This window comes from Narcine bancroftii, chromosome 6, assembly GCF_036971445.1.
Source record: "Narcine bancroftii isolate sNarBan1 chromosome 6, sNarBan1.hap1, whole genome shotgun sequence".
Classification (NCBI taxonomy): Eukaryota; Metazoa; Chordata; class Chondrichthyes; order Torpediniformes; family Narcinidae; genus Narcine; species Narcine bancroftii.
In genome coordinates this window covers 223,876,306-223,901,559 of record NC_091474.1, presented here as the reverse complement: position 1 = coordinate 223,901,559, position 25,254 = coordinate 223,876,306, and the positions used below count along the sequence as shown (strand labels likewise).

The window sequence follows — 25,254 nt, the reverse complement described above, 5'->3', positions numbered from 1 at the left end:
GTATGGCCCAGGAACTGTTTGCCAAACTGGCACTTGGCCTCGTTGACCATGAGGCCGAACTCTGCCAGGCGGGTGAATAGCGCACGGAGATGGACCTTGTGTTCACTGTGGTCCCGACTGGCGATGAGGATGACGTCGAGATAGATAAACATGAAATCTAAGTCTCTGCCCACCATATCCATCAGGTGTTGGAATGTCTGGGACGCATTTTTAAGGCCAAAGGGCATCCGCAGGAACTCGAATAGGCCGAACGGGTTGATGATCGTGGTCTTGCCAATGTCGTCGGGGTGGACCGGGATCTGGTGGTGACCCCGTACTTGGTTGACCTTCGAGAAAACCCGGGCGCCATGCAAATTGGCCGTAAAGTTCTGTATGTGCGGGGTGTATCGGTCCGGTGTGGTTGAATCGTTGAGACGACGGTAGTCCCCGCATGGGTTCCAACCCCCGGACACCTTGGGGACCGTGTGGAGGGGTGGAGGCCCAAGGTCTTTCCAATCTGCGGATCTTCACGTTTCTCTGTGGGTTGCACATTTCCCTGAATTTTGATTTTTAACATTTGGTGTTCTCTCTCAACTCAGCCAAGCTGTTAACAAGTTCCCCTTTGTGCAATTTGTCTGCGTACACGAACAACCTCTCCCCTTCAATGGCCTCCAGGCCTTCCAAATTTAACAAAATGCATGATCTTGTGCGGGCAGGCTTGTGGCTGTGCACTGCCTCAATAAATATGTTATACTCTTGCTCAAAAATACCCCAGTTCTCCACTATATTTCCTTCAAATGCAAGCGGGTTCGGGTCATCTAAATCCATCCGCCATATGGCGACTGTTGCAAACGTGATTCTGGTTACTCACTCCGACCGATTGGAAGGTCTCAGGCCTGGTACGCTCTCGATCCCACTTCTGACACCATGTTTGTTATTGGGTGCTGAATAACTAGACGAGGCAACCGGTGAGGTGAACCAAAGAACTTTACTGTACACAATCAGAGGGAGAGAGAGAGAGCGCCTGCAAGTGCTCAATTCAACGAATATGCCTTCTTGGAGCACCCAACAGTGTGCTGTTGCGAGTACGATCACTGCGATGTATTGGCAGCGGCTGTCTATATTGATTGCTTTTTTTCTCTCTGTATTGCATGTTGTTTGTATTTATTTATTTGCTTACATTTGTACATTTTTTTTGCATTATCATGAAGTGGTAATTCTGCCTCGCCAGCAGAAAAAGAATCTCAGCGTTGGATGTGGTCATGCATGCCCTTGACAATAAATCTGAATCAGCCCTCAGTCAGAATACTCATGACGTCACGTGTCATCCCACCACTACTGTCGGCCCCGCCATGCCCGTGGGGATTGAATGCGCATGTGTGAAAGATGGCTCCTGCTGACTGTCGGCCCCGCCCTGTCCGTGGGGATTGAATGCGCATGTGTGAAAGATGGTTCCTGCTGACTGTCGGCCCCGCCTTGTCCGTGGGGATTGAATGCGCATGTGTGAAAGATGGTTCCTGCTGACTGTCGGCCCCGCCCTATCCGTGGGGATTGAATGCGCATGTGTGAACGATGGCTCCTGCTGACTGTCGGCCCCGCCCTGTCCGTGGGGATTGAATGCGCATGTGTGAAAGATGGTTCCTGCTGTGTTGAGCTGCGCTTTACTGGGTTTGCTCTGCGAGGAAGCTCTCGCCTTCTCCTCATCCATCGGGCTAATGCCTGAGCTCAACAGGAACAGTAATCTCCGCGACAATGCCGCCTCGGCGCAAAGCCGGAGCTCGGTTTGGTGGGGGGACGTTCCGGGGCCTCTGAGGGTGCGGGAGGCCCGGAGCCGGGCCGACTGGGACAGCGCCGGCGGCTGGTGGGGGGCCTCCTTAGCCGATGGTTTGGAGGGGCGGGCGGTGAGCCAGACGTGCCGGCAGCTGCTGCTGGAGTTCGGAGACCGTGGTGCGGCCCTGGTGGGTTGCGCCTTGAAGAACGCGCGGCCGGTTCAGGTCTGCGAGAGGTGCCTCTCGGACTTCCACAGCTTCTGGGATGCCTTCGCCAACCTCTCGGTACGTGCAAGGGTTGCGGCCAGTTCTCGTTGTATGCGGTATTACTGTTAGCTGATGTATTAGTGGAATTTAATTCATAGTCTGTTTAGAGTAAGGTGGCGAAGCATCTGGGCCAAGTGTTTTCGTTTGTTTCCCAACGACCTCGGTCTTGATGTGGTTTGAAGTGAAGTAGAACCGAGATAGTGATTATGCTGCAAAAAACGTTTTTAAATCCCAATGAGTTCTGACAAATGTTGGAGGAACCCGGCAGGTCACTCAGCATCCGTGGATAGAAATGGCCTTTCCATGTTTGGGGTCAGGACCCTCTACTGCCACCACAATCACCAGGTTGGCGATTTAATGGGTAGATCCTCCTACAATTTAAAAGGTGGTTCCAGCACCTTTGTCCCAGTGGTCGCACCTGGGTCCCAGGAGAGGCTAGTGTCTTAAAGCACAGAAACAGCCCAAACAACTTGCTCTCTGCTTTAGTCCCACTTAGCGCATGAGTCCTATATTCTCTCACATTCAAGTTTAAAAAAAAATGTAAGCGCCTACCTCTTGCAGCTTGTTTTATATGCCCACCATCCTCTGAGTGAGGAGCTGTCCCCTTGCGCCCCTACTAAATCCCACCAGTTTCACCTAATAGTTATGCTCTCTCATCTTTGATTCTCCTACTCTAGGAAACTGTCACATTTCCCTTGTGATATTCAACCTCAAGAAGATTCCTTACGTTCTAAGGAAAACAAACTTAGTTTTTTCAGTCTTTCATGTTTATGCAACTTCTCTGATTCTGGCAACCATTTTGTAAATCTCTTCTGTATCCTTTACAACTTTATATTATACTTCCTATATTCTTCCTATAGCTAGGTGACCAAAACTGCACACACAGTGTGGCCTCACCAATGTCTTGTACAATTTCACCATGATGTCCTAACACTAGTATTCAGTACTCCAACCAATGAAGATGAGTTTTCCAAACATGCTATTCACTACTCAGTCTTGGCATCTTCAAAGAAGCGGGGAGAGGGGCCACAGAGCAAACGCCTGCTCCTGAGTCTGGGCAGGGGCAGCAGTCTTGACGACCTGTCTCCCCGCCTGGGGTGCCTGGCAGGGGAAGTGCGGGGCTGGGGCGGCCATTCCCGAGAATCCTGACTTATCGAAAACTCTCACCTTTTAAATTTAGTGGGATTTTGTATGCGGGCGCAAGCCCTGTACTCCCCCCGCCGGGGGACACTCAGGCAGTGGGGTGGGTCGGTTTTGGCAGCGGGGCGTCAGCAGGTCTCCAGCTGACTGTCAACAGCCTGCCTGCTGCTAGGCACCTGAAAGCTGCTAGCAGCTTTGCCTGAGCTACTTTCAGGTGCAACAGGGGATTCTTGGAGCAGGATATTATACCTACAGGAGAAGGGTTAGGTAGGTAAACCTCCTGGCCGGGTTCTCCACTTTCAGGTGGCCACCGGACAGCTGTATAGGAGAACAATAGGCTGCTTTACAGTCTGGTATTGTGGACACCTGAAAGTGGCTTAAGAAAAGGATTTGGAACCTTCTCACCTTGTGTTGTGAAACTGCAGTCTATACATGTCACATGTTTTAATCTGCAAGGTTTTTTTGATGTAGAATCAAAATTATCCTGCAAAGGAGGCCATTCAGCTATTATCCCTGTCTGCTCTTTGTGGAGCAATCTAGTCAGCCTGAGTCCCCTAGCCTTTCCCCATTTGTCCCTCCAGTTAATTTCTAGGAACTCTGATTGACTTTGCATCTATTCTTTTACAGAAAATTTTAGATCATATCCCACTCTCTCAAGAATTATTTTTAAAAATTTTAAATTTTTCTTTAGTGTGTAATTTTTAAGATCTAAGAAAGAATCAATGATGGCATGAATGTATATTCTAGTACTGCCTTTAGTAGTAACACCAGTGATTACCAGGGTACTCAGGCAATGTTAGCAGTTTGTTATTCGAGGGATGCAAGAGTTTCAGGAAAATGAAACAAGAAAATGGATGTGGTTCTATAAAATATTCTGAAATGTTTTGTATTTCTCCTTTCAGTGAAAATTAGGCAACGAGGGAAACCATTTGATTGCTCTAAAGTTCATTGGCAGTACACAGTTGCAATCGGGATCTTGATTGATCAGAAATGTGTATATTTATAATAATTACAGTAAATATATTTACAATTTTTGTAGCTAATAGTTTGGAGGTTTAATTTTAAGACTTGAGAGGTTGTTGCCAGGACTTGTCGTCCTGAGCTTTAGGGGAGAGATTGAGCAGGCTAAGACTTTATTCCTTGGAGCATAGAAGGATGAGGGGTGATCTTATAAAGGTGCACAAAAAATCATGAAAGGAATAGATAGCGTGAACGCAGAGAGCCTTTTGCTCAGAATCAGTAGCCAGAGGACATGGGTTTTAAGGTGGGGGAGGGGGAGAGATTTAACAGGATCCTGGGGTTAATTTTATTTTTACACACAAAAGGTGGTAAGTGTATGGAATTTGCTGCTGGAGGAGGTTGTTGAAATAGGTACTATTACAACATTTATGAAAACATTGGCGAATACATGGATAGATTTAGATATGGGCTAAAAGCAGACTGGTGGGACTTTCATGGGTGGGTCATTTTGCTCGGCATGGGCAAGTTTTGCTGAAGGTCCTGTTCTGTGCTATGTGATACAATTCTATGTGTGCTGTCATTTCTAATTCCATTCAAAGAAGTGCATTTCAAAGTTTTGGTCTTGAATATTTCTTGTATGTTAGGTTGGTAATTATCAGTGGAATGAATGGAAATGAACTATTACAGGTACACAATCCTTTATCCAGACATCTAAAATCCGGAAAGCTCCAAAATCCAGCAAGTGGGAAGCGGGGGACCGGCAGCGGGGGACCGGCAGCGGGGGACCGGCAGCGGGGGACCGGCAGCGGGGGACCGGCAGCGGGGGACCGGCAGCGGGGGACCGGCAGCGGGGGACCGGCAGCGGGGGACCGGCAGCGCAATTTGTGTGGGCTTTAATCTGGCTTTCCGAAATCTGGAAAAATCAAAAATTCGGAACACACTCTCCCCCAAGGGTTCTGGATAAGGATTGTATACCTGTAACACACATTGTTGAAATTTTCCGCTGCTCTATTAATTGAAATTTGTCTTTAACTTGTATACTATAACTAATTTTTCCCTTTTACAGAAAAATTCGGGGAATGACAGTTGTTCAACACAACTTTTGACATCGGATAGTTTGCAAATAGTCCTGAAGATACGCAACTTTCTGCAATTAATTTGGATTAAATCCCAGTGTGATGGTATGCCATCTTGCTTTCAAAAGTCTGTGTAATGTTTATTTTAAAATGAGTTGCCACTTTCCCTTTTTGTATTCCTGATGTTTCTGGTGCATATGATTGCATCATGCTGCATGGAGAATAACATTTGAAGTGTTTGTCCAGACTTTTTATTTGATTATTCAACATACTCAAGGTACATTTGGACAGATGTATGAATGAGAAAGGATTGGGTTTATTTTAGTCAAAACACACCAAAATGCTGGAGGAACTCAGCTGGTCTTTTCAACATCTAGAGGAGACAAAGATACATTGACGACATTTAAGCCAGAAGCAGGAAATCGCAAAGTCTAAGAATTCAGACAAAACTGGCTGAGGGAGGAATCCTGACTCACAAATGGTGTTAATTGGATATGATTAAGTAAGAATTTAATTTTTCTGCGAAAGGAGTTGGAAAGGGGCCATGAGACAGATGGGGAAAGGTGACAGGGGAAGAAGGGGGAGGGGTTTAACAAAAGCCAGAGAAGTCGATATTGATGCCTTTTGGTTGAAGGATGCCCAGTCAGAAGGTGAAGTCTTGTTCCTCCAATTTTTGGTTTGCCTCAGTCTGGCAGTGCATGAGACCATGGATATACAGGTGAACAAGAGAATGGAATGGAGAATTGAAATGAGTGGCCACTGGGAGATCCACACTATTGTGGCGGACTGAGCTGAGGTGTTCAATGAAGCGATCTCATAGTGTGTGTCCAGTCTCTCCGATGTAGAGGAAACCACAACGGGAGCATCGGATGCAGTAAATGACCATTGCAGATTCACAGTGAAATGTTGCTTCACTTGGAAGGACTGTTTTGGGCTGTGAATGGTGGTGAGGGAGGAATTGTGGACTTCATCCACTGCTGCCAACTTCCACCTGAGCTCAAATTCCTTGGTCCATCTCTAGCAACATTCTTCCTTTCCTCAATCTATATATCTCTCCATCTCAGGAGACAAACTCTTGACAGACATCTGCTATAAACCCACCAACTCCCACAGCTACCTCAACTACAAGTAAGGATTCCATTCCAGTCTCTCAGTTCCTCTGTCTCCATTACATCTGCACCCAGGATGAGGACTTCCAAGCGAGATCATCAGAGATGTCCTCCTCCTTCAAACAATGTAGCTTTCCCTCTACTACTATTAACTTGACATTCACCTGAATATCCTCCATTATCTACACATCTGGCTTGACCCCCTCTGCCCCCACTTGCAACAAGGACAGGATTCCTCTTGTCCTCACCTACCAACCAATCAGACTCTGCATCCAACACATCCTTTGCCATTTCCGCCACCTACTTTGTGAACCCACCACTAAACACATATTCCTATCTCTGCCTTCCGCAGGGTCTGCTCCCTCTGTGACTCCCTTGTCCACTCCTCCCTCCCCACCAATTGTCCCCTTGGGACCTACCCTGTGACTGCAGGAAATGCTGTATTTGTGCCCACACCTCCTCCCTCACCATCATTTGGGGCCCCAAACAGTCCTTCCAAATGAGGCATCATTTCGCATGTAAATCTGCAGGGGTCATCTACTGCATCCGGTGCTCCCATTGTGGTCTTATCTACATTGAAGAGACTGGATGCAGACTAGGAGATTGCTTTGTTGAGCATCTTGGCTCTGTCTGCCGCAATAGTGGATCTCCCAGAGGCCACTCATTTCAATTCTCTATTCCATTTCCTTGCTGACGTGCATCTCCACTGTCTCATGTACTGCCAGACTGAGACCACCTGCAAATTGGAGGAACAACACTTCATCTTCCGACTGGGTACCTTCCAACCAGATGGCATTAATATTGACTTCTCTGGCTTTCATTTAACTCCCACCACCCCTCCCCCCCCCTCTCCCATTGCCTTTTTCATCTCTTTTTCTCTATTCAGTCTTCTTTCACAGAGATGCAAGAAATTCTTAACTGGCTCCTTATTGTATCCAATTAACACCTTTTGTTGGTCAGGATTCCTCCCCCAGCCAGCATTGTCTAAATTCTGAGATTTCCTGCTTTTGGATTATTCCTTGAACAAGGGCTCAAGCCTGAAAGTGGGGTCTCACAGGAATTGATGCTGGGTCCACTGCTGGTCACGTATAGAAATGGCTTAGATTAGTCATAGGGTCATCAGCATGGAAACAAGCTTGTGGGCTCAACTCATTCATGCTGAGTGGATTTTCCATCGAAGGTAGTTCTCCTTGCCTGCGCCAGGTCCATATCCCTCTAATTCAATGGTTCTCAACCTTTTTCTTTCCACTTACTTACAACTTTAATCCCTATGCTATCAGTGCTCTGTGATTAGTAAGGGATTGCTTAAGCTGGTATGTGAGTGGGAAGGGAACCACTGCTCTAATCCTTTCTCATTCATACATCTGTCCAAATGTAATTGTACCATCTGTACCACTTCCTCTTGCAGCTTGTTCCATTTAGGCACTGTCCTGTGCATGGAAAAAAGTTGTCTTTTGGGTCCCCTTTAAATTTTCCCACTTCACTTTCTACCCATGCCCTCTAGTTTTATACTCTTCTACCTGGGGAAAAGACATTATGTATTCATTTTATCAATGCCCTTCATAATTTGCATATCTGTAAGATACCATTCAGCATCCTGGGGAGAAAATATCCTAGCCTAACCATCTTCTCCCAACAACTTAAGCTGTCTCGTTTCAACAACATTCTTGTGAATTTTTCTTTTGAACTCTTTCCAGTCTAATGATATTTTTCCTATTAGTAAAGGCATTGGAACTGCAGACAATGCTCCAAATGTGCTCTTTTCACTGAAGATAATGTAGGTGGCACAATTAATAAGTTTGCAGATGACACCAACATTGGTGATGTGGATAGTAAAGTTTATTTAAGGTTCTATTGCGATCTAGATCAACAGGGAGAGTGAGCCACAGATTGGAAGACAGAATCCAACTCTGACAAATGTGAAGTGATGCATTTTGGATAGTTAATCCAGGGTAGGGCATGCAGTAAATGTAAGATACTTGGAGAATGTTAAAGAACAGAAATTTAGGAGTTCGTACACGGGGTGGCACGGTTGGCATAGCAGTTAGTGCAATGCCTTTACAGTGCCAGCGATTAGGACTGGGGTTCGATTCCTGAATTATTTAAGAATTTTATACATTCTCCTCATGTCTGCGTGGACTTTCCCCAGGGGCTTCTGATTCCTCCCACCATTCGAAACGTACCAGGGGTGTAGGTTAATCGAGTGTAAATTGGGCAGTGGACTCTTGGGCTGAAATGACCTGTTACTGTGCTGTTTGTCTAGCATTTATTAATTAAAAATTTCTCTGAAAGTGGTGCTAGCCATGAAGACGAGTGTGCCATGTGCCTTTTTCTTCATTGAAATCAGGAATTGGGATGACTTGCTACTGGCCATTAGTGAGACTGAACCAGAACATGAATGTCCTAGTTGTCATTCTAAAGGAAGAATGTGATTAAGCCAGAGAAAGATTCACAAGGTCGTTGCCAGAACTGGAGGGGTTCAGTTGTAAGGAGAGACTGGATTGGCTGGCATGTTCTCCTAGGAGTAAAGTTGACTGAGGAGTGACTTTATAGAGGTTTATGAAATCATGAGCGACACAAATAAAGTGGATTGTGTCGGTTTTTCTCCCTTCCCCCCCTCCCCCCCCACCCAGGTTAGTGAAGGCTACAGGTTTAAGGTGAACGGGGAAGATTTTAAAGGGACTGAGGGTTCCCACAGGGTGGTCGTTATCTGGAATGAGCTGCCATTAGAGGGATATGGGCCAAATGTCAAATAGGACCAGTTCAGGAAGCCATCTTGGTTGGTATGGATGAGTTGGGGTGAAAGGCCTGTGTCCATGTTAAAGTACTGACACTTGAAAGAAAAAATGAACATGAACAATAATAAAGTTGATTTGAGATCATTTGTTTGTTAATGTGAATACCAGTTTATAATTGATTTTTAAAGATGTAGCAGGTTACAGGCCCTTCTACCCCATGAGTCTATGCTGTCCAAATAGACCATTTAACCTACAAACCGTGTACATTTTTGGAGGGTGGGAGAAAACCGGTCACGTGGAGGAAACCCAGTGGTCACAGGGAGAATGCACTAACTCCTTATAGACAGTACTGGATCCAAACCTGAGTCGCTGGCGCTGTAATAATGTTGCACTGTGATTTTTTTTCTTGCATTCTTTGTCCTGAAGTTGAACTGTTTCCTGTAACTTTAATTTCAGATATGGTGCCACTAAAATTAATTGTTAACTTTTTTTTCTTTCTCCCCTCCCTCCTCAACAGCATGTTTAAATGAAAACAAAACAGCACCTTCAATGGACACTCTGAACTTTAAGAAGTTGTTGAATGATTCTCTAAATTGTTTTGAACAACATTCGGTAATTTATGAAAAATCATTTTTATCTTCATCTTGCAGTAAATGCACAAGTTTTCTCTTTGTTTATTTTGGACTTGTCACTTGATAATCAGCTTGATTAAATTAATTCTAAAATCAGTACGTAGATAGCATAGCACAATTCATTCTGGTCTTATCACTCCAGCCCACACAGAATATGCATTTATTGGAATCTTTGTGGATGATGAGGCAAAGATGGCTGCTTTTTATAGTTTTTTTTTATGCCAAAACTACACAAGAGTTGCCTTTTTTTTTAAAAAAAAGAATCTGCCTTGGTAACGTGTCTGAAAGATAAGAAATGAAAACATCCGGTCAAAGGGGAAGGAAAGATCATAAATGTCAATGCAGGTCGAACCTCTTTTATCTGGTGCTCTGTGGTCTCACAACTCCCACGGTCTGGCACGTTTTGAATCTGCCGCCGTTATTACAAACTCCTTACAGACAGCGCGGGACTCGAACCTTGGTCCTGATCGCTGGTTGAATCTGCCACGATCAGGACTGAGGTTCAAGTCCCACGCTGTCTGGAGTTTGTATTAAAGTCCCAATCGCTGTAAAATGTAGCACAATAGCTAGGCTAACCATGCTGCCCCACAGTATTATTTCCTGTTTTAAATTTTGTTCTACCTTTGATATGTTTACATGGGGGGATCCATTAGGGATCAATTTCTGTATTCTACCATTTTCTTTGATCCAGCAATGGCCAGGTCCTGACGTTGCCGGATTAAAAAGGTTCAACCTGCAACTCATTTGTATTATTTCAGAAAATAAATTGTAAAATTTTACAATTCAAACATATTTACAGTATTTAAATTTGTTTACTTTTAGAAACTATTTGTGTTGAGGGTGTCCATAATAAAAGCAGGTCTTGCCATTAAAGCTATTTTATTCAGCAGAAATTGGACTAAAATGTTCATTCACTTATTACAATATATTTGCTCAGAAAGAGGGCTGGGGGCATAATAGCCAGGATAGGATGTCTCTCTTAGACATTGAATCAAAGAAAAATGGTTTGTGCATTGATGAAGTGGGAGTTATTCATTTGATGTGTCTGTTTATAGCTAACAACAAAAAGGGGTAATTTCCCCTGATAATTGTAGCCAAATGATCATGGCAGCTTTTATCAGACCATCCATTTGATTCTCTACTTATTCTAAGGTTTTTGTGTTTACTGTGTATTAGTTTGAAGTGTCGTCAATTGTAAAGTAGCTGTTTGAATTGGAGACTTCCAGTGTATGAATCCATAATTTTTCAAAGCAAGAAGACTGCATGTTCTTTCCAAGCTGAAAAACCAAGTCATTTCAGATTTTGATCCTATCTAAGCTGTGCATGTGTGGCTTGTTCTTTCTAGCATCTTGCAGTTGTTTATGTTAAATGTCCATATGTCGAATCCGTTCTAATTTCAAGGGTGTCTTCTGATTCAATGCCATTCTAATTTAGTGATTGATAAAGTTCATCACTTTGCATTAAATTTAAAAATTCCTAGAATTAAATTTTGAGAATTCCTCTGCGGTATTTTCTGCCCACGGTATCTCCTTTCTGATGTTCCTCTCATACAAACTCAAGATTCTCATCCTTAAATCAATTTAATTCATTTACCCAACACCCACAAGAGTTTAATATATTTTATATGGCACTTACTCAAAAGGTTTTTCCACATTCCTGCCCAATCTGCAATCATCTTTACCTTTCCAAGGAGCTTCAAAATATTTATAGCCTACCGAAATTCTCTACACTTGTGTTCCTCTCTTTACCTCCTACTGAAGCAGTTTATAATTGCCTTCTATATATTCCAAAATGAGCTTCTATATATTCCAAAATGAGCAATCTTTGTCAACACATGCAACTTCCACAAAATCAGGTCAGTGTGTTCAAGCCATTTGTGTTTAATATCAGTGCAAAATCATAAAGCCTACTTGAACATATTTTTTGTGCAAATTTTAAACTCCTTTATCCCTCATCTCCTTTCAAGAGAGAAAAGTCTATGTTTTCCCTTAAAGATCATTCCCATTGTTTTGTCTTCCAAATCTAAATATTTATTGGAGAACAAAACTACACTCAGCTTTCTGGATGCACTGGAACATGTAATTCTCATATTCTAGGTCAGGTAGTATTTGGGTATTTGCTGAATAACTCCAGTAAACAAGATTTTCAATGTGGATTAAGTTGAATGATGTTGTCAAATTATAAAATATTTGATACTGTTGAACCTATTTTGATTAAGTGGTCAATAGCAAAACTTTTTGTAAACTGTTAGCTTCAAAAGGTTAAAAAGGCCTGGTATCCTTCCCTCACATTGCAATTTTTTTTGTCTCAAGTTTACATTATTTTCCATTGTCAGAATTTAGTTGTGATTTTTGACATTTGATTATATAATTTCGCACCATTACAGACTTGAAGGTTCAAGATTTGAGTGTTAATGTGTATTTTGTTGCCCTATTTTTCCATCATCTACCTACTTTTGACTTTGTGTTTCTTGTCTGGCTAACATGAAAAACAAAATATGTGCTGACTTGGTGGCCTAAACTGTTGTACTATTATGAATATTCATTTTTGTTTTGTAGAGACACCCAGTTTACAAGAACTATTCAGATCTTTGCATTAAATGTAAAGCTTCTTACAATAATTTGACTGAACACTATAGTAGAATGGAAAAAAACGAGAACCTGTGCATAGACATCATTGATGCAGTAAGTAGAGTGAAACTCTAATGTTCTTCTTAGTTGTATTGCCAAAAGGCTCAATAACAACTTGAAAGTAGAAAATGCTGGAAATATTCAGCAAGTTGTGCAGCATCTATGGAGATGAAGACAAAATTAACATTGTGAAACTGATGACTACATTTCCAGAGTTGCCATCTGAATTTAGAGTTTTTCCTTTGTAATTCAAAATTGATTTTGACGAGTTGTTCAGTATATTTGAAGTGCTTTTTAAAATATGAGAAAAGAATTGGCAGTGGGGAGGTTATTTCAACCCATTAAGATTACGGTGGCTCTCAGAACAGCCTAATCAATCCCTACTACCTACTTTTCTGTAACCTCTGTCTTGCTCATCATCTCCAACCCCCAATATTCCCATCATCAGAATTTCTTGTCATGAATAAGTCATGACATTAATTGTTTTGCTGCAGCGTCTTAGTGGAAACATTCATATAAACCACCTTACAAATAAATAAAAATAGTGCACGAAAAGTCAAAGTCAGGCAGTGTCTTTGGTTCATTGGTCATTCATGGATCTGATGACAGCAGGGAAGAAGTGGTCCTTGTGCTTCTGAGTGCTCGTCATCAGGCTCCTGTACCTTTTACCCGATGGTAGCAGTGAAGAGGGCATGGTCTGTTTGGTGGGAGTCCTTGAGGATAGAGGCTGTTTGTTTTTTTTTAAGACACCGCCTCTTGTAGATGTCCTCGATGGAGTGAAGTCTGGTGCCTGTGATGTCGCAGGCTGAATTAACAACCTTTTGGAGTTTTTTCTTGTCCTGAGCGCTGGCACATCAGTATCAGACAGTGATGCAACCAGCCAGAATGCTCTCCACAGTACAACTAGATGTTTTCGAGAGTCTTTGGTGACATGTCAAATCTCCTCAAACACCTCACAAAAGTATAGCTGATGACAAGCCGCCTTCACGATTGCATCGACATGAAGACTCCAGGACAGGTCCTCGGAGATGATGGCATCCACAAATTTGAAGTTCTTGACCCTCTCCACTTCTGAGCCCTGATGAGGACTGGTTCATGTTCTGTCTTCTTCCTGAAGTCCACAATCATCTTCGGTTTGCTAATGTTGAATACAAGGTCATTGGTATGACACCACTCAACGAGCTGATCTAACTCCCTCCTGTACGTTTCCTCATTGCTGTTTGTGATTCTGCCGACAACCGTGGTGTTATTGGCAAATTTGTAGATGGCATTGGAATTGTGCCTGGCCACATAGTCATGGATGTATAGTGAGTAGAGCAGTGGGCTAAGCACATATCCTTGATGTGCGTCTGTGTTGATAGTGAGGAGAAGTTATTTCCAATTCACACTGACTGATCTTCTGATGAGGAAGTCAAGGATCTAGTTGCAGAGGGAATGCAGAGGCCCAGGATTTGGAGCTTCTTGTCCAGCACTGAGGGAATAATGGTGTTGAAGGCTGAGCTGTAGTCTATGAAGAGCAGTCATATGTATGAGTGATCCAGGACTGAGTGGAGTGCCAGTGATATTGTGTCTGCTGTGGAGTGATTGTGATAAGTGAATTGAAGGTTGGTTGTGTACATGGATGTGAGGGGTTGGAGGGTTATGGGCGGAGAGTAGGAGGGGGAAGGTAGTGGAGTTGTTCAAGTGAACCAGCGTGGGCTTGAAGGGCCGACATGGCCTGTTTCCACGCCGTAAACAGTTATATGGTTATGGTTAATTGCATTGGGTCCAGTTTTTTTTGTTTAGGTACATGTTAATTCTGGCCATGACCAACCTCTCAAAGCATTTTGTTACAGTAGAAGTTAGTGCTACTGGGCAGTAGTCGTTGAGGCACTTGCTCTGCTCTTGGGCACTGGGATAATTGATGCCCTTTTGAAGCAGATGGGAGCCTCTGACTGCAGCAATGAGAGATTGAAAATGTCCACGAACATGTCCATATTCCAGCGAGTTGGTTGGCACAGATTTTCATTACCCTGCCAGGTATGCATCAAAGCCTGACACCTTTCGAGGATTCACCCTCTTGAATGAAGTTCTGATGTCACCCTCAGAGACTGATATCACAGCCTTTGCAGGGATCCTCGTCGGCACTGTTGGGTTCTCCCTCTCAGCTCTGGGTAATGAAGCATCACAGCCATCTATGCTGCTCGCCCTTGTTTTGTAGGCTGTAATGGCCTGCACTCAGTGCCATAGCTGGCATGTATCTGTCACTAGCTTCTTCCTGAATTGCCACTTTGTTGCAGAGTCTTACCTGAAACTTGGTCTGGGTGGTGGGGGTCCTTGAGGATAGAGGGTCCTTTCTTAAGGACAGCCTCGTGTTGATGTCCTCAATGGAGTGAAGACTGGTGCCCGTGATGTCAGCGGCCGAGTTCACAACCCTCTGGAGTTTTTTCTTGTCCCAAGTCTTGGCACTGCAACCAGCCAGAATGCTCTCTATGGTACACCTGTAGAAGTTTTCAGGAATCTTCAGGTGCTTGTTTAAATGTCTGCTTCCATCACTTCCTTTGGCACTATTTTTTTAAAAAAAAAGGAAACCGTTAAAAGGAAAAATACATTTCTGCACTTCATTGTAGTCTTTAAAAATAATTGAAAAGAATGGGCTTACAGGTCCTGTAGTCAGGGTTAACTGGTGCAGAATCCATGATCCAATTCATCAGCGTGTTCTGGGGAACCTCAGCAGGTTGATGCTTTTGACACAAGACTCCAAACAGCCTAATCCTTGAAGCATTCTGATTGATTGAATCATGGCCTGGAATATGTCAACAATTTTTGATCTATTTTATTTCATGTGCAAGTGCCAACCTTGTCACTTGCATTAATAGTGTATGCAGTGTTCTTCAGGACTGTTGATATTTCTCACTGAGCCTTTCTTTGGAATATTGAATTATATGGCAGAGTTTATTTAACTGCAGGTTGGTGACTGGATCTCATTTTTTCTGACTTCTGTGAAGTTAGTTCAAAGGTGGATACAGGTTAAAAATAGTATATTTTATGGAGCAAAAACCAAAACGTGTTCACTCCATGAGCGCCACCTGGAGACCCAGATCTCATTTTTAATTTGTGTTGTTTACATTTATGCAACAAAAGTAATCCTTTGGTTCTGACATCCTTTGGTTGGAATAATGCATTTACCCTGGCCAATAGAGCTCCTCTAAAGTTAAAAAGATAAGCTGTGGAAGCACTCCAGTTAACTTGTCTATGGACCAAAACATGCCTTTTGCAGATAATTGATGGTGAGGTCCTCATCGTGGGTCAGTATGCTCCTAATTTCCAGCTGTGCATTAATTACTCTGGACAACAATTTTTTTTCCCCCAAAGGTTTGGTTAATGGAAAAAAAATGGGGATTATGATAGACAACTTCAAGCTGAACACTAAGATAATTTCAGATTTGCTGTATCATGTAGGAATTTGAAGAAAAAAGTAAATTTTATTGAATTCAGTATTAAGCATATACTTGCCGCAAATGTAAGAATGTATTGCAGCTGTTATGACATTGACAAGACATTTCTGCTGCATTGAATCTATTGTTAAGTACACTCACTATACTATTGCCTGAAGATGTGTTCAATTTGTAATCAATGTAATGCACAACACCCATATATGTGAGCTGCTTTTTTTTAGCCTGTCTGCATCTATCCTGACTAAGAAAGAATTTGCATAACACCTGCATTATGTGCATGCCCAGGCATGCTTGTCCTGACTGATTTCTTTGTGGTCAATTTACTAGAAGACTTAAAATATGACAGGAAATTACAAAATGGGCAATCTTTAAAAAAAAAGTACTCGATAGGAAAATTTTTAGGTGATTTTCGTGAACAGCTCAAAATCCATAAAATACACCCCAAGGTGTTCAAGAAGCATAATCTTGATCATTCAGTGGAGTTTGTATTTGTACAGCTCTCTGATTAGTGTTTGCTTTTTAAAAAAAAATGCCAATGTCATTATTATTTGGCAAAGTATTTTAAAAGCTGTCCATGTTATCTTATTTATTTTAGCTCCAGAAGTTTAGTACCTTAAAATATCTCTCTTATTCTGTTTGGTATTTTCAGATGAACTTGACACGACAGCTATGGAGCAAAACTTACAACTGCACTGTCCATTGCAGTGATATCATTCCAGTCATTGCTCTTTCAACATTTTTTCTTTTTCTACCAGTTATCTTCTACCTCAGCAGCTTCCTTCATTCTGAGCAGAAGAAATTGAAACTTATAGAGCGTGAGTATATGCCATTCTTTAATTCCAGCAATCTTTGTTATTCTACTAAAATTTTCTAGAATGTCAATTTTTTGAGTTAACTGATCTTTTGTTGCAGCTGTTTCAGCTTGCATTTTTAAAAAAAAAATATTTAATTGTTTGCAACATTATAGGAAAAAAATGAATAAAACACTGATCAAATATCCAAAACCAATGATACAAAAAAAGTACTTTTGTATTTTTCTCCCCATCCCCCTCCCACCCAAAAGTAAGAAAAGGAAAGAACAGAAAGAAACACCTACATTTAATATTCAATAATATTAGCATAGACAATCATTGTTATTAAAAATTACTAATTAAGAGGAGAGTTTAATGCCATGTTTCCTTGATGTCTACAAGAGGAGGACTGAAGTGGTGACGTTTGTATGGGGGGAGGTGTGGTGGTGGCAGTGGAAAGTGATCTCTGTGCACTGATTGGATGAAAGCATTTCCTTCAGAGAACAAAAAGCAACCACGTCAATACAGATAGACTTACCTTTACTCAAAACTGATTCTGATAATCAAAATATAATATGTTGGAACATCGTAAGTCAGGGTCAATTTGTATTTAATTTTGCCATTATTCACAAAGTGAGCCCTTTTTCCAAGTACAGAATTCTCATTTTTTATTTCCAGAAACTGAAATAAGGGCCCTGAGTAATGTTAATTGATCTCAAAACTATAATGAAAATAAGAAGGAATGACTTTTCAAGGGTTATTAGGGATTTGGTTAAGGTGAGAGATGTCCAGTAGGTACGGGCAACAAGGAGCAATGAGGTACTTGTGGAATATAAAAAATTTCAAGAAAAAAACGAAAAGGGAAATTGGGACAGCTAAAAGAGGACATGAGGTTGCTTTGGCAGACAAGGTGAAGGAAAATCCTAAGGGATGCAGGTGTATTCAGAGCAAATGGGTAGGGACAAAATTGTTAATCTTGGAGATTAGTGTGGTTGGCTATGTATGGAGCGAAAAGAGATGGGGGAGATCTTAAGGCAAATAAAGGTGGATAAATCCACAGGGCCTGACAAGGTATTCTCTCAGACCTTGAAGTAGGCTAGAGTAGAAATTGTAGTAGCCCTGGCGGATATATTTAATGGATCCTTAGCTACAGATGATGTGCCAGAGGATTGGAGGATCTTGTGTTTTTCCGTGGTTTAAAATAAATATCTTGGGATGTATAGGCCAGTGAGCCTGATGTAAGTAGTTGGTAAGTTATTGAAAGGTATTCTAAGAGATCGGATGGACATTTGGATAGTTGAGCACTGATTTGGGATAGTCAACATAATTATGCATGGTAGGTATTGTGCAATCTTGCAGTTTTTCGAAGAGGTTACCAGAAATGTTGAAGGAAAAACCAGGGTGGTTGTTTACATGGACTTTAGTAAGGCCTTTGACAAGGTCCTGCATGGGAGATTAGTTAGGAAAGTTTAATGGCTTGGTGTTCATGGTCAAATTATAAATTGGATTAGACATTGGCTTTATGGGAGAAGCCAGAGAGTGGTAGTGGATAATTGCCTATCTCACTGGAGGCCAGTGACTAGTGGATCCTCAAGGATCAGTGCTGGGTTCATTGTGTTTGTCATCTGTGTCAATGATCTGGATGATGGTGTGGCAAATTGGATCAACAAGTTTGCAGATGATACAAAGATTGGAAGCTTTGTGGTCAGCAAGGAAGGCTTTGAAAGTTTGCAGAGGGATCTGATCAAGCTGGAAAGCTGGCTGCAAAATAGCAGATGGAATTTAATGCAGACAAATGTGAGGTGCAGTGGCAGATTAACTACCACCAGGCCCCTAGGCTGAGCTTTAATAAGGCCCTTGACTTGCCCCCTGCCCTCACCTTTAATTGAATAAAGTGAAATTGTTCCATTTATTAACCTTTGGGTGTGATATCCTCACATATTCTAAATTTATCTGCCTGGTATATGCTGGGAATACATCAGTTGATGTTTGGTTGTGGAATCAGACATTTTAGACCTGCAGTTTGGCGACAGATATTTTGGTAAAAAAATGGCTTTTGTAGCTCCTCAGACATTTCAGTGTCCTCAGTTCAGTGTCGGCTTTCGCATTTGGTGACTGACATGGCATGTAATTTATTATAATTTTCATTAAATAGAATAAACATTAACCATTGATTAAAATAGTTTCTTGGCGCTAACAAGCTGTAACAATTTATTCACTTGTATTTATTATGAAGTGAGGAGTGGCACTTCGGGCTGTCTTGCAGGACCCTGGATTCGAGACAGAGGCTATCGCTCTATTACATCAAGCTGACTGACAGGGCACTGGAGGCTTGCCAGCAATGACTGAATGGGGCTGAGGGCCAGAGGGAACCGGGTGGATGGGACCAGGAATGGAGAGTGATCAGGGATCATGAGGGTATCGGGCCCCAGCCCTGGGACAATCCTGAAAGGGCTCGGCAACAGGTTCCCCCTCATTGTCCACTGCTTACTCACTGTCGTGCTTGTAAGCCTCCAGTGCCATGTTGGTCAGCTTGACATGAAGCGACAGTCACTGTCCCGAGTGCAGAGTCATGCAAGACAGCCTAAAGTGCTGCCTCTCGTTTCATATGTGAATAAATTGTTGAAGCCTAACTGTGGGTGCCAAAGTGCCCAGTGCCAAACTTCATAAAAATCAAACAAAACTTTACAGAATCCGTCTGCAAACCCCGAATAATTTGAAAAGTGTGTTAGTTACAAAAGGGTAAATAAAATCAGCTCTTTAAAAAAAAAAGTCTCGATACAAAATAACACGGGAGAGGGTACAGTCTTTTTTAAAAAAAGTAAATTTCGGCTCCACAGCAAAATAGTGATAGTTAAGAGTCTTTACCCCCCGTGGGACCTGAGTTCCTCCAGCATTTCCATGTTATTACTTTGCAAAAGAAGCGTGGTCCCTCTCAGGATACCCAGTGCGCAGGTGTGAGGGAGATTGATTGACAGTGTTCATTGATGAATCCAACGGGGAGAATGGGACACATGGCGACAATTGGCCTGGAGGAAGGTCCAAGAGGGTGATTGGTTTCTGAAGTGGAGCATTGGTAGATGAGGAGGAGTGGGGATGAGTGGGCGGGAACTGTGAGTGATGATGTAATTACAGGAGATTGCATGGTTTAGTTGCAGTTCGTGTTTTTTAAGGCAGGCAAGATTGATCAGTTTCTGCACTGTTTTGCATTGTGGGTAAAAAAGCAGATATCTCTCTTGCTGTGCCCCGTGTTAAGAATTCTGCTCCAGCAGCACTGCACTCGGCTGTGACAGTGGTGATGGGCTCCCTTACCTTCTGGGCCTCAAGGCTTCAGCCTAATGGTGATGCACTTTGGAAGGACAAACCAAGGTAGAAACACACTGTAAACAATAGGGCACTGATGAGTGTGGAAGAATAGAGGGATCTGGGAATACAGACATAATTCCCTGAAAGTGGCATCACAGGTAAACAGGGTCTCAGAGAGCTTTTGAACTTTTCAAACGTACTTTCATATATCAAAGAACAGGTATGCGCTGCTTAACGTCCACGATACATTCTTTGAAATTGGGCATTAGACAATGTGGATGTTCTGCGAACCCTATTATATACTTAGCAAAGCGATATGAGATACTGTACTGTACCTGTGAACTTTTTATTTGTAACTCGGGATCAGTGTGGGGCCAACACAGGGTGTGGGCAGAAGGTAGGGCAGTGGAATCAGTGTGGGGATAGACACGGGGCTGTGGGCAGAGAGCAGGGCTGTCATTGGGGACTGACATGGGGCGGTGGGTCCGGCGGGGCGGGCGGGTCGAGCGGGGCGGCGGGTCGAGCGGGGCGACGGGTCGAGCGGGGCGGCGGGTCGAGCGGGGCGGCGGGTCGAGCGGGGCGGCGGGTCGAGCGGGGCGGCGGGTCGAGCGGGGCGGCGGGTCGAGCGGGGCGGCGGGTCGAGCGGGGCGGCGGGTCGAGCGGGGCGGCGGGTCGAGCGGGGCGGCGGGTCGAGCGGGGCGGCGGGTCGAGCGGGGCGGCGGGTCGAGCGGGGCGGCGGGTCGAGCGGGGCGGCGGGTCGAGCGGGGCGGCGGGTCGAGCGGGGCGGCGGGTCGAGCGGGGCGGCGGGTCGAGCGGGGCGGCGGGTCGAGCGGGGCGGCGGGTCGAGCGGGGCGGCGGGTCGAGCGGGGCGGCGGGTCGAGCGGGGCGGCGGGTCGAGCGGGGCGGCGGGTCGAGCGGGGCGGCGGGTCGAGCGGGGCGGCGGGTCGAGCGGGGCGGCGGGTCGAGCGGGGCGGCAGGGACTGACAGATTGTTATATTTAATATTCTAGATATTGTTTTAAAGGAGATAAATTGTGGGTTTTTTTTAGTGTAGTTCACAAACAAACACTTCACAACACATCTCCTTTAAAATGCCAGAGCTCTGCTTAAGCCAAACAGTCCAGGCTCTGAGTGCCTTTGCAAAAACTTTGAAGAATGCTTATAAGGACTTCACAATTAGGTGTTAATTGGACATGCTGTGGAGTAATGGATTATTGTTTTGGAAAGCAACAGATGAACAGACTCTGAAGATTGGGTCTATCTGAATGCACAGCTGTCTGGATATAATTGGCTGTTCTTAGTGTGTGAGAGAGAGAGAGAGAGAGAGTTCTACAGTGCAGCAGCAGATGGCAAGCTTTTGGGGAAAAAACATTTTGAAGATGTGTTGTGAGTTCTTAGTTCAGCTTTGTGGTCCATACAAGAAGAGATGGCTGGCTTGATAATGTTTCACTTGAAATAAGGGAAACAAAAAGGAACTCTGTGGTGACCTTCAAGAGAAAGGTTATCTGGAAAACCCTGATGGGGCAAGTTTCATCGGCAAGTCACTGATGTGGCTGATCAGAAGGAATCAGTTTGTTTCCAACGAGCAACAAATCTCTCTCTCTGAAAACTGACAAGAACTTTCCTGAGCAGTAACATTTACCAAAGCCTGGTGAAGATTCATAAATGTACAGTATAAGAATTGCCTGATACCAGTGAACTTTGAGGAATGAGAAGTGAGATTGGACTGTCAATTAAAGAACTTTTCTGAACTTACACACACATTACATACACATGTGCTTAGAATTAGAAGGGGGTTAAGTTAATATTAAGTTAGAGTTTGATCCTGTTTTTGTTTTTAAAGATAATTAAAAGCAACTTTTTTTTTAAGTAACCATTTGTCTTGGTGAATTTCTATTGGTGCTGGGTTTTGGGGTCCTCTGGGCCCAGAACAGGACCAACACGGAACGGGCAGAGAGTGGAGCAGTGGGATTAGTGTGGGGAGTGACCAGAGGATGTGGGATTAGTTGGGACTGATACGGGGTTGAGGGGAGAGAGAGTGGGCCAGTCGGATCAGTTTGGGTATACAGTATACGAATTCCTATAGCTAGTGATCGCTTTTTCTAAATTGGTGCAGATTTGCTCTTGGTCAATGAATAATTATGGGACTACTGAGGTATATGCGATTGGACGTTGTCCCAACAAATGTTAAGCGGCAAATACCTGTTTTGTATATAGGAGTTGGGATGTTAGGTTCAAGTTGTATAAAACAATGGTGAGGCCAAATATGTGTGCAGTTTTGGTAATTTAACTAAAGGAAGGATATCAATAAGGTTGAAAGAGTGCAGAGATTTACAAAGGTGTTGCCAAGACTTGAAGAATGAGTTACAGGGGAAGGCTAAATAGATTAGGACTTTATTCCCTGGAGGGTAGAAGAAAGAGGGGAGATTTGATAGAGGTATTTAAAATTGAGGGGGATAGAGTAAATGTAGATAGGTTTTTTCCACAGAGGACAAGGGTTAAATGTGAAAGGGGAGACGTTTAGCGGGAACATTAGGGGGAATTTCTTTGCACTATGGTGAGAGTATGTGGTGAATACAGGCTCAATTTTAAGATTTAGGAACAATTTGGTCAGGAACGTGGATGGGAAGGGTATTATGGGACATGGCACATATACATGTCAGTGAGACTAGGCATAAAGTTTGGCATAGACTGAAGGGCCAAAAGACCTTTTTCTGTGCTGTAATGTTCTAAGGTGCTGTTATTCTGGTGGTGGAGGGAATCGGTACAGAACAAACAGGTGCAGCCAGATGACCAAGTTCTTTGCTAGAAAGCCAATCTCCAAAGGAAAAAAATTTATACATCAAAACATTGTTGCCAGTGCAATGGAATTCCGTTCTATTGTGAATGTCAGATTGTGTAACTATAGATGAATCCCATACAGCAAACTATTGACAGTGGAAAAGCACCAAAATTTAAGAAGTCATTCAATTTTCCAACTCTATTTTAAAAGAAATGCTATTAAAATGCATTAGATTTTCCAAAGTATGACCTAGTATGAACCCTTTTGTTGCCGGTGCTGTTGGTAAATAAAATTCTATTATTAACTAGTGGAGCAGCCTCTAACGGACACAGAGCCTGGTTGTACATTAAAAAAAGATTCTTGAAGTGACGGGATGGATTAATTTCTGTTGTTCATTTGCAGCTAAACGCCTGAAACACACCACCAGCACCGCCAGCATACGTTGAAAGATTTTCCTTCACCAGGAATATTGTACGTGGAACAAAATGAGGATTTTTAAGTGATAAGAAAATGATCTTTGCACCTTTACTCAGTTTGTATTTTTAATAGTTTTATCAGTATTTAAGAAATTGCATCAACTGAAAATTTGCACTTTGGAAGTGTTCAGGCTACTTTATGTAGTGTATCTTGTCACTATTTGAGCAAGTGAACAGTTTCAGTATGAACCAGTTTCATTTCTAAATTCAAGCCAGACAAGCATGACTGTTCACTACTTGGTTTCATTGAAATTTTATTATTGTTTCTGTAGTTAGTTTTATTCTGCTACTATTGAACTACAGTACAACTCCTAAATGGTCAGGACCAGGGCCTATGATGGATGTTTTTTTGTTGGAGAACTGGTCATTTAAAAAAAAATAGTCCAGTAGCAACAGCAAATCACTTGTATCGATGTATAAACAATAATAACAAAGGAAGGCCTTTTAAGCATTAAAAAATGTTTAATTCTCACCAAAAAAAAATGCTGGCCTTGACCGATCACCGGGGAGACTTCCCAGGCCGGTGGAACACTCACCGGGGAATCAGGCATGCGGTAGTAGGTCGAGGGTAGGGTTCAGAGTTGGCGTCGGGAACTCCGCTGTGTGCCGGGGAGGGAATGCCACTGAGCCTGAAATCCAGCTCCTGTACAGGAGGCTACTCTCCTTGATGACACAGGGACAAGGGATTTTTCTGATCGCTTGCAGCTGGGAGACAGTGGCACACAGTTTGAGAGGGAGAGTTGGAGAAAAGAGTCAATAGGGAAAGGTAAAGAATAAAATGGAAAGAGAAAAGGGAAGGGATCACCTGAAACGAGGACAAATGTCATTCTAATTTCAAGTTGAGTGAATTTTTTTTTCAACCTGAGAGGATTTCTGATTTGTTTCAGATATCTTCATTTATCCAAAATTAAAAAAAAAATTGTATAAATGAGGATTTTGGAGAATTCGATTTCAGATAATGTGTGTAATATAATCAAAGTATAATGCTTGTTTCTGATTTTCATGTTGGTTGCTACTGTTTACATTTTTAAAATAAACCCATTGCACTGAAAGAATTGCAAGTTTTTAAAATGATAAACTATTAACATTTTGGCAGATTTATTAACTACAAAAAGCTTTGTGAAACATTTGGGTCTGTTTCTCCAGAAATGTTTTGTTTTTGCCAATGGTGCGATGCTGCTTTTTGTTCAACAATGCCTGATTTTTAAATGTACTAAATTTTGCAAAAGGTAGGAGCAGGTCTAGTTATACTGTGAAGCATTCTTTTAAAATTCAGCGTCTTGATTGCAGATTCTGATATTTTGTCTTGCATTGTGTAACTCGATCAAATAGTTAACAATGAAGACAAAATGGTGAAGGTACATTCTTAAAATCATTAAGGAAAGATGTAGGATGAAAGTTGTCCACTTATTTGGACAAATTTAGAATTGATGATGACATGTCCTACATTGAAAGAAAAAAAATCAGGGGTTGGTAGATTTTTTGTGAAAATCTGTATTTTTTAAAGAAATAATTCAGTCTTGCAGAGGAGGTTGGAAGACCTGAATAGAAGTTAGTGTGGATATAGCAAATGATTTTCATTTTCCCTTTGATGAAGGGCTCAGACCCAAAATGTTGGTTACATGCATCAAATACGTTTCATGACCTGCTGAGTTTTTCCAGCATTTGTGTATTGAAAGAATGACTTTTGTAGAAGCTTTTGTGAAAATGCATTCCTAAAATTGATGGAAAGAATTGAGATGATTAAAAATGAAAAACATTAGATTCTTGTTTTTGTTTAGTTAATTTCAGGTGACTGAAGCATTCCAGTAATTTTCTGAAGGATGTGGTTTGTGAATTTTTTTAAATTTAAATACACTTCATGGGAAGTTTGTTTTTGAAACTTGATGCTGTATTGGAGCAGAGCAGTTTGTCACATTTTCAATTAAAGTGCTTCATATGGCAGTTTTGGAATTTATTTTGCTCTCTGACTGCATTGAGATTAGCCTGAAATTGTATGACTGAGGTTTGTTCATGAAATCAAATCTATCCTTGTCTAACGTGAGAGTGAAAGAATTATGTTAGATCTAAATTTTTCATGTATGATAGCCATCTGATCTGTCATTCACCTCTAGCATTTATTTCAAAAGTGACTAGTGGTGTGCCTCAGGAATCAGTGCTGGG

The 25,254-nt window shown here is 42.6% G+C and overlaps 1 protein-coding gene across 2 annotated transcripts; it reads left to right on the top strand.

Moving 5' to 3' along the window:
- Positions 1 to 1,464: 1,464 nt before the first annotated feature.
- Positions 1,465 to 24,853, top strand: ostm1 (osteoclastogenesis associated transmembrane protein 1). 2 transcript variants are annotated; one of them, XM_069883572.1, is made up of 6 exons: positions 1,465 to 2,033; positions 5,182 to 5,296; positions 9,556 to 9,650; positions 12,229 to 12,354; positions 16,493 to 16,552; positions 23,018 to 24,853. In XM_069883572.1, exons 1-5 carry the CDS (start codon positions 1,614 to 1,616, stop codon positions 16,538 to 16,540), a joined length of 804 nt encoding a protein of 267 aa, XP_069739673.1. In that variant the 5' UTR covers positions 1,465 to 1,613; the 3' UTR covers positions 16,541 to 16,552; positions 23,018 to 24,853. The 2 variants fall into 2 exon arrangements, with proteins under 2 accessions (XP_069739673.1, XP_069739672.1); XM_069883571.1 differs by having other exon boundaries at positions 1,476 to 2,033; positions 16,387 to 16,552.
- The last annotated feature ends 401 nt before the right edge of the window (positions 24,854 to 25,254 follow it).